Source organism: Pagrus major, chromosome 1 (genome assembly GCF_040436345.1).
Source record: "Pagrus major chromosome 1, Pma_NU_1.0".
NCBI classification, from domain to species: domain Eukaryota; kingdom Metazoa; phylum Chordata; class Actinopteri; order Spariformes; family Sparidae; genus Pagrus; species Pagrus major.
The window spans coordinates 35619352-35629654 of record NC_133215.1 but is presented as its reverse complement, the minus strand read 5'-3'; the positions used below and the strand labels follow the sequence as shown (position 1 = coordinate 35629654).

The 10303-nt window shown below is 42.2% G+C and overlaps 1 protein-coding gene across 1 annotated transcript in view; it reads left to right on the top strand.

Moving 5' to 3' along the window:
* The first annotated feature begins 3287 nt into the window (after window positions 1-3287).
* LOC141003226 (uncharacterized) overlaps window positions 3288-10303 on the top strand; it is an 85652-nt gene continuing 78636 nt past the window's right edge. Inside the window, exons 1-3 of the mRNA XM_073474550.1 lie at window positions 3288-3684; window positions 5360-5490; window positions 9618-9815. Of these exons, the coding sequence (XP_073330651.1) occupies window positions 3396-3684; window positions 5360-5490; window positions 9618-9815 (618 nt within the window). The 5' untranslated portion in view covers window positions 3288-3395. The remainder of the gene's footprint in view (window positions 3685-5359; window positions 5491-9617; window positions 9816-10303) is intronic.

Genomic DNA, 10303 nt, shown 5'->3' with positions numbered 1-10303 from the left:
TAAGTTTGGAGCAATCACATCAAGTGCTGAACTCTGCCTGACACCTATTTATTTGTTGTTCTGTTTTTACTCCTTGTTTTGCATCATCTCTAACTTGTTTGAATAAAGTCTTGAAAATGATAAATGCCTTTTCTTTACACTACCAGCATAAACAACCATCCCATTACAGTTCTTTCACTTTACATGATGCACTAATAATAACAACTGAATTAGGTAAGACTCTTGTTTATTCCATTTTTTCGAATACATGTAAATAAATAACTACAAAAAATAGTATATACAGTACAATTAGCATAAACATCTATATACAGGAAGGACATCCAGAGGTTTCTTGACTGATTATAAACACAGATCAGTGATGGCCAACAGTTTAGGCTGTTGATGTCGGTGCTGTCTCAATCCTCTACTGTTTTGGCAGTGATTGTCCTATAGAAAGAATAGCACAATTACTTATCTGACAGTAAATACAGCTTTTCAAGACCTCTGCAATTCGCCCCGGCATGCTGTCGAAACTTCTGGGCCAGATCCTGACTGATGGCAGCCCATTCTTGCATAATCAATGCTTGGAGTTTGTCAGAATTTGTGGGGTTTTGTTTGTCCGCCCGCCTCTTGATGATTGACCACAAGTTCTCAATGGGATTAAGGTCTTGGAAGTTTCCTGGCCATGGACCCAAAATTTCGATGTTTTGTTCCCAGAGCCACTTGGTTATCAAAGTGAAATTATCTTCAATTCATTATAACACCACAACTTGAGCTGCATTTTATGCAGTGACAAATATTCCTGAGAACAACCAGAAATGGCCTCTGTTACATCAGAATTGTGCTTTAGTTTCTTTTCATATGAGGTAATGTCTGAAAAAGCAGTGGCAACTGTTGGTTGTTGAACTGAAGTTTGACTAGTAGAAGCGGTGGGGCTGGGCTGTTCGCTACTTGAGGGGAGGCTGACGCTAGCATGATAGTGTCACAGGGTGTGTGTGTGTATGTGGGTTCCCTCCCTTTCTAAGATGTGTGGCTGCACATACGCTGTGACAATGAGGAGATTGGGAACACCTGTCCGCTCTGGGAGGAGGGCGGTGATTGGTTGGTGCGGGCAGGTGGTTTCTTTTTCTTGTCTCCCTCCACATTGTTGGGAGAACAGGACGGGACAGGACAGAGTGAGCGCGGGCGTGCAGCGAGAAGACAGGTGTGCGGGAGGACAGAGTGAGCGCGGGCATGCAGCGAGAAGACAGGTGTGCGGGAGGACAGAGTGAGCGCGGGCATGCAGCGAGAAGACAGGTGTGCGGGAGGACAGAGTGAGCGCGGGCATGCAGCGAGAAGACAGGTGTGCGGGAGGACAGAGTGAGTGTGGGCGTGCAGCCAGAAGACAGGTGTGCGGGTGGCAGAGCGGATGTCGTGCAGAACAGACGGCGTGGCGGAGCAGGAGTGGGCTAAAATACCTGTCACAGGTGCAGAAGTCTCATTGAGAGTTACAGAAATCGTTTGATTGCAGCGATTGCCTCAAAAGGTTGTGCAACAAAATATTAAGTTAAGGATACCATCATTTTTGTCCAGGCCAGTTTCATTAGTTTGTTTTTTAAAATGATTCTCTTGAACCACAATTCAAAAGCAATGTCTGATTTTCATTAGTTCATTTTCAGTAAATTTTTATTTATTATTACTTTTGTCAGTTTCAAGTTAGTTCAGTGACCATTGTGGGTTTTTCTTTCTTTAAGGATGGGGTACCAACAATTTTGTCCACGTGTGAAGGTGGGTGATGGGAAGCCATAAGCTTCCCATCATGGGTGATGGGTGACAAGCGGTTATTTATAGGGATTGTCAGGTGCATTCTGTGTTTCCCACATTCTACTGTGGTCAGCTCACAGTCAGATCATGAATTGAAATGAAAAATCTACTTTCTTTTTAAAATATGTCTTACTAATAAGCAATAGTCTCAAGCAGTAGGCTAACAGATGACTGCTAGGACCAGTACTTGAAGCATTTTCCTGGTGCAGCTAATGAGATGATGCCATTTCTTTTAGTATTGGGCGCCCAAGAAAGTCCAGCCAGCGCCAGGACCGTCTCCTAAAGTTGATTCAACTGCAGGATCGGGGCACCACCAGTGCAGAGCTTGCATAGGAATGGCAGCAGGCAGGTGTTAGAGCATCTGCGTGCACAGTGAGGCGAAGACTTTTGGAGGATGGCCTGGTGTCAAGAAGGGCAGCAAAGAAGCCACTTTTCTCCAGAAAAAACATCAGGGACAGACTGATATTCTGCAAAAGGTACAGGGAGCGTAGCAAGTCATGTACTCAAGGTATCCTTGATAAATACCAGCTAGATTTAGATTTAGGGCATTTGGCAGACCCTTTATCCAAAGCGACTTATAACGAGTACATGTAACGAGTCACAAGAAAGAAACCACAACATATCACCATCGATAAAGTAGAAAAGAAAAAATAGAAACATTTTTAAAGCCTTCATCTGAGCAAAGTAGCTGCTATTTATTAAGGATACCTTAAATAAGTTCTATGATTTAAGTGCTAAGGGTAAGAACACACAAGTGTATATATAATTTTTTTTTCTTTGGGGTGGGGGGTGGAGAGGGAGTCATGCTATGCGGGGTCGAGGTGAAGTCTGAACAAGTGAGTCTTGAGTCTTTTGCGGAAGATGGTGAGTGATTCTGCTGTCCTGACTTTGGTCGAGAGTTTATTCCACCACTGGGGCGCCAGAACACAGAAGAGTCGCGACTTTGTTTGCTCTCAGCGATGGCAGTACCAGTCGGCCAGCTGATGTAGTAGAGTGAAGTGCTCGCGCAGGGCTGTGTGGTCTGACCCAGTGTTTGGAGGTAGCTACTATGCTCAGACGAGGGCTTGAAAATTGTTTCTATTTTTTCATTCTTACTTTATCAACAGTGATATGTTGTGGTTTCTTTCTTGTGACAAATGTACTTATTGTAAGTCGTTTTGGACAAAAGCATTTTGGACTAAAGTGTTTACATTTAGGGCTAAATGCCCTAAATGTAAACACTGCAAATATTGACTCTTTGCATAAACTTAATGTAATTGTCAATAAAAGCCTTTGACACTTATGAAATGAGATCTAAAAACACTGAAGCAGCAAACTTTGTGAAAACCAGTGCTTATGTCATGCTCAAAACTTCCGGCCACGGCTATACTGTACTGTGCGGCAGGTCGGCTCCTGGACACTGGGGGCGCTGTCATACTGTATTCATAGGTTCCTACTGGAAAAACATGAGTAAAATTAGCGCTTCCGCGTAGCCAGTATATCAACAAAAGACTCCGTAGCTCACACATTGAACTAGTTATGCATTTCAGTTAGCACGGCGACGTTTATAGTACGGTCAGTCTTGTTTTTAAGGAAAATATACGTCTCTTCGACTAAGAGGCCGTGTGTTGACGATGTCGACTGCCATGGACTTCCATTCTCAGATTGCCTCCATCATGGAGGTCCTGGCTAACGCGGCCGTGGCAGAAATTTGTAAAGTTGTGGACGACGGATACGCGGTGGTTCATCTGGAAATGTCCAGGAGCCAGAAGGAGAATGAGTTCCTGCGGAGGAAAATCAAACTGCTCGAGCTGCAAATCGCAAGGTACCGAGTGGAAAGAGTGAAGGGAGCGGAGGGCTCCACCAGCAGCCGCTTCCCCGGGGTCCGCCTCCTCAACCGGCAGAACAGGGACCCGCTGGCCGGTATGTAGCCACGACGCCTATTATGGTAGTCAGCACAAACTCCGGTCACAAACATGTTCAAAATGTATGGTACGTATACTGCTCTCAACATGAAAAAATGCCTTCATAAAATTCAACATCAATTTCAGAAATAATCCTCCCAGTCATGTGATAACAGTCCTCTTAATAGTCCCTATGAAAACTATCACAGTGTGATCTGTGGATAAGCCACAGTATTACCACAGTATTATATATACTTTACTGTAGATTAATTCTGGTGGAATATTGGAAATTATATCAGAAAAAGTTTCTGTTACAAAAATCTTTAGACCTCTGCATGATCCTTTGGAGACACACCGAGCTGACGCTGGTATCACTGTTATTGATAGTTCTCCCTGTGTTGTTAATAGAAAGGCATAGCAGACACACTCATTGTTCTCACCATGTTCAACCATTACTGAAAGCAACCAGTCACAGACTTAAAGTTGTGCTGATCAAATTTTTATATCGAAAATATTTAAACGACTGTGTGAAATGTATCCCTTTTTTCCTGACTGGCCAACAGGAAGTTCTTTGTCTCTGCTGATTTTACTTAATCAACTAAAATACTGAGATCAAATATGGAATACCACAAGGATCAATTCTGGATCCTGTTTAGTTTTCTGTGTGGTGATTCTGTCATCCTTACTTTCTGTATACATCTCTGACAACACAGAGGCTCGATATAACACCTTTTTAAAACATATACAGCCACTCACTGGCTCCCCCAACACCACATTTGCCTCAAAAAGTATTGCTGCGGTGTTATTTTTAATAACAGTTTTAGGAGCAACATACCAAGAAATTAAGGCTCAACAATTAATCAAAACCTCATTGAAATGACAATCTGACCAAATGCAATATCCAAATTACAGCTGCTACATTTTGATAAAGGTAAAATGTCTGACAAACGGTACAAAAGTGCTGCAGAGATGTCCTGGTCTACAAATCTTGTTCTCCAGATGTAAGAAAACATGTTTGTTTGGTATGGACCCCAACAAATGTCACATCAGTACGATTTTAATAGTTTTTCAGTGAAAATTAAAATGTTGATAAAAGATGATCATTCCCGCTAATTGTGATTTATATTGCAATATGATTTCGTTTTACCACATTGTGCAGCCCTAAAATAAATTAAGTTTCTATGAACTCTGAAATATCTAAAAAAAAAAAAAAAAAAAAAAAAAAATCAGAGCTGTTACACCTTTTAGCAACATATGGAGAATGTGACTGTGTGTCTTTATAATGCCATGTTAGATCATTGTGATATCCTGTTCGCCTGCTGTAACATGAGTGTTGGACTAAGTGTTGAATTGTGAACAATTCTGCAGCCTGTGCCACTTTTGTTTTTTCATACATAGGTAACTCACACTAAGGGTTGTAATAAAGTGCTGATCACTGGAAGTAGACTGAAGTGGGAAAAAAAAGTTTTGCAGACTCTGGCTTTGTATGCAGAGCAACACGGTGTTGATCTTGAAGAAGGCCTGAGGGCCGAAATGACATCAGATTAAAAAGTAAACTGCATATGGAGGCAGAGTGTGCAACACTTTTTTTTCCACTTTTTACTTTCTCTACATTTTTTAAGCCTATATAGAGATACTTTGAGTTTAGTTGGAATAATCAGTGGCTAATTAATCTCCTTCCGATCTTCCACAAGGCCCGTCTCTGCAGGGCAGGACCAGGTTTCTGAACCGTGGTCCAGGGGCTCAGCAGTCTGTGCAGAAGACCCAGCCCATCAACCTGGACCAGGACCCTGATCAGGAGGTTGTCACCACCACCAAAACTGAGGTAGCTATCCCAGATGAGCACCAACACCAGAAAACATCTTCATATAGGTTCCTATGTGCAGGATTCAAAAATGTCTTTGGATTGCATCCACTCAATACTACCACTAAAAGTCTACGTTTAACTTTTGTTTGCAACTTTAAACTCTTTTCATGGAAGATGTGGTATATGACTAGGGATGTAACGGTATGAAAATTTCACACCACGGTAATAGTGACCAAAATTATCACGGTTATCGGTATACTGCGGTATTTTTAAAATGTCTTCAAAATGTTGAAAAAACACTGATACACTGATAAATTGAAATAATTTCACCAAGATTTATATTTAAATAGATTTATTATATATTAAAAGGGTTAGGGTATAAGCAGCCTGTTTTTGAAATGCGTCCTTTAATGTCTGCGTTACAGAGGTAGAATGAGATGTACTGGCAGTAGCACTCGATTGGCCAGCAGACCCTCTCTGTGAAAAAAATGAATAGAAAATATCATTATTAATTATTACTGTCATTGTTACTCAATACTAAGGGTGCAACCAACAGATCACAAAACTCACAATCTAGATGGACTCGGTCAATCTGATTGGTCAAATGCTCCGGTGAACGGAGCTGAGATGAAAGTCAGTCATCTCAGTCAGTTTGCATTCACTAACTCAGTCCACCCAGTACGTCTTTGTCTCAAATCCTCCTCACTGCAGCTCTGCATCAATATTTGGGGAATTATTAGGTCGACTTTAAAAAGTGAAATCTACAATTAATAAGCGGTTCAGATAACGTGCCAAATCACGGATCAACTTCGTTCAGTTATACCACTATCTGGTCAGTTTGCATTAGTGACAACAGCAAATTAGACAGAGAAAACTCGACATACACACACGTCATTCACCTGAGCTTAAGGTTAATTTACCTTGCATTCACTTAACAGTTGAGGGCGATGGTTGCGCAAATAAGTAAGTAAATTGGATGTGTTGCTGCCCCTCGCAACAACTTTCTTCTTGCAGCTCCTGCAGATAGGGCTGCCATCCTCAACCAGCTGTCCCTGAGCATTCTTTATAATAACCAAAATACGCCCAGACTTCAGATTTGGTTCTCTTTGAAGGCGGAAAAATGCCTTGAGGGCCGCTACTATCACGTCCTCCCTCCGCCATGTCTTCTTCACTACATAACAAGCGCACATTGCACGCTGCGCCTGCGTAGGGAGACTTGGATAAGTATCTCGCGAATTTTCCACACCGTGGTTATCGGCCGCGTCGGTTGCCATGGTAATTAAAACTTAAACGGTAACCTTCACCGTCGGGAATTTTACCGTGGTTTACCGTGACACCGGTAACCGTTACATCCCTTTTATATGACCCTTCTTTGAAGCAACATGATTGACTTTTGTACTTTCAAATAACAGCAGCTAAATCATATTGATGGTACAATGTCTTGTAACAGAGTGAATGGTGTCTCTGTCACTTGTTTCTGCTCTGTGACTTCAGTGAGAGGGTAGGATCGCAGCGTTACATAGAAGTAACAATGAACAGAACACCATGGTTATGATGTAATGAGTTTTGTTTGTAGTTAGCACCTACATTATGTCTGACAAAATGTTACACACCTGGGATTAGTGTTTACCACAGTGGTGTTACACACAGAAACTGTGGGGGGCACCAAATTGCACAAAATTACAATTTCTACATAATGTTACTTTAATGCAAGAACTATGATTGGTTTTTGATGGGAATAGAGATAGTGACAGAGATAGACAAGTTGAAGAAAGAGTCAGTAGGGTCTTCCTGTCACCAACACACATTTAACAATAAAGCCATCTCCACTGCAAATCTCCTGCTCCCTGCAATCCACACTGTTTGTTAGTGCATGAAACAACATAGAACCACAACAACTGCCAGCAGTAGGCTGTCAGACCAGTTTAATCACATGTAACTCTGGGCACGCCATTAGCACCAGCCACCAGTGACTGGTAGAGTTGCTTCACACACCAACCAAAAGACAAAATTGTTGCACTCCCAAGATTTTTGGGATACTTTAAGGAACAGAAATCACGTCTTTAACAATATAAATGGGTTCCTTTACATTTACTTTGACTTCAGGACTTACCATCTATGTTAGAGTTTCTTAGGGGAAACTTGGGCAGTTTCTGCTTGACATCAGGGAAGCCACTGACTGTTAACCATGTTGGCTTAGTTTGTGGAGAAAGACCTAGCAAAATAAAATATTTTGTCATTTATTGAGAGGAAATTCGTAGATAAAGTTCTTCAGACTGCAAAGACATCTAGCGTGACAATGACCACTAGAATCACAGTAGGTGTCATTGTATTGAGTTATTGTGAATTAATAATCAGTTTATGTCACTAGGTGAAATAAACATATTTTGCCCATGGTAACACAATGACTGGGTTTTATAGCGAGATCAAATTTTTTCCCCCAACAAAGCAAAATGGTCTCGACGTGTGTGTGCGTGTGCGTGTGTGTGTGTGTGTGTGTGTGTGTGTGTGTGTGTGTGTGTGTGTGTGTGTGTGTGTGTGTGTGTGTGTGTGTGTGTGTGTGTGTGTGTGTGTGTGTGTGTGTGTGTGTGTGTGTGTGTGTGTGTGTGTGTGTGTGTGTGTGTGTGTGTGTGTGTGGCTGCGTGTGTGTGTGTGTGGCTGCGTGTGTGTGTGTGTGGCTGCGTGTGTGTGTGTGTGGCTGCGTGTGTGTGTGTGTGGCTGCGTGTGTGTGTGTGTGGCTGCGTGTGTGTGTGTGTGGCTGCGTGTGTGTGTGTGGCTGCGTGTGTGTGTGTGGCTGCGTGTGTGTGTGTGGCTGCGTGTGTGTGTGTGGCTGCGTGTGTGTGTGGCTGCGTGTGTGTGTGGCTGCGTGTGTGTGTGGCTGCGTGTAAATTTACTTGATAGACATGCCCTGAAGATGATGATTATAGGTATATGTGACAAAGAAATGGTCAAACTGCAGGAATTCATTTTTCGAAAAAAGACACTGCTGTTGAGTTTTTCAAGCACCACAAGCCGATCTCCATTATATTCAAGAAAGGGCAGACGTCTCTATAGCTGCTATCTCCAAAACTCAGCCTACAGCCACGCCCAGAGGTTGTGGCAATGGATATTGCCAGCTTCTAGTTTTTATTGTTATACTAAGGTGGAAAATGTTGTTTTTTGTTTTTTTTACCTCATTGTGATATCATTACTGACACACTGTCCAGCTGTTATATTCCAGACAAGAGAGGTGAATAGAGTTTATAAATATACTCTGTGTTAATATGTAATTAGATGCCTTCTGTGAGATAACAGACATTTTTTGTATTTTAAAAAGTCCATACCCTGTAGTTTATCCACACCTGAGGATAAGAAAGGCTAGGATGTATTGAGCAGAGATGGATGATTTTGACATTCCACAGCTCTAGTAAGATTAGTTGTGCTAAAAACTTGTAGACTTTTCCCCTGCTCTCTGAACCCTTAAGGAACGTGTGTTTCAATCATGTTGGAGTCTTCTGAAACTGTAAAAAATGTCCGCACAGCAACACTTTGGTCTACTCTGCATGGCTCTGTCAAGCTTACGTCATCAAGTGCGACAAGCCATGCTTGTTGTTGTTGTTGTTGTTGTTCTTCTTCTTCTTCTTCTTCTTCTTCTTCTTCTTCTTCTTCTTCTTCTTCTTCTTCTTCTTCTTCTTCTTCTTCTTCTTCTTCTTCTTCTTCTTCTTCTTCTTCGATCGCAAACCAACTTTCAAGGTGCAAACAGCCACCTACTATATCAGTTAGTTCATTCTGCTTTATTTAATTATTAAGTCTATAACAATCGAGCTGCACGTGCTCTTACGTAGTATTGTGCAATAATGATTTGCAAGGCATATTTCATTGCTTTGTTGGCTTCTGTTATTGTGGAAAACAGTAACCTATTTCATCATGTTTGCTACATTGATATTAATGTATATCAAAATATATGATAATATATTATAAGAACCAATGTGACATGTTTTAACATCTGTTATCCTTTTATCATTGTTTAGTTTTTAGTATAAAACTATAAGCAGCATCTTTATTCTTGTGATATTAATAAATATTATTGTAGACACATTATTATTCTCATAATAGTTACAAAAATTGTGGACCCTTTTTTTTTTTTAATTAGTTTGTCCTCTCAGTCAGCAGAGCCAGAGGAGGAGGGGGAGCTCCTGATAGTCAAGGTGGAGGGAGCAATGGAGACCGGAACCACCAACCATGATGTGCCAGTAGACGCCTGCAACAGCAGCAGAGGTGATGCAGACACCGCCACATCGCTCCCCACCGCCTCAAAGGACACCAGTGACAGCCGGCCAGCCCGACGCCTCAGCGAAACGGAGGTCAGTGGATCTGACATCGTCACCTTTGTTGTCGGCAGGACAGCTGAAACTGACACTACTCCCAGTTCCCAGCTGGCGCTAACAGGAAGTGATGTCAGAGCAGGGAACAGTGAGCAACTGAACTCAGACACTGACATGAGGCCATGCAGGGACGCTATGCCAGCTTCCGGCGATGATATTATGGATGCCATAAAAGATAATGAGGCTGTGTTAGACACCTCCAAGTCCTCCATTTCAGAGGTAATAGTCATTGATGGAGGGGGGACATCAGACAAGGAGGGGGAGGAGTGTGAGTGGTCAGATGTAGACCACACAAAGAGAGAAGCAGGCAGAGGGAGAGACACACATGAGACAACTACATCACCCATGATTCAGTGTACTGGGCTGGAATCAGCAGGACCTAGGTCAGTGCAGGCAGGGTCTGTTCTCCCTTGTGACACTCCAGGAACATCCAGTGGTGGAGCTACCTTCAGTATCAACTCCTCCAG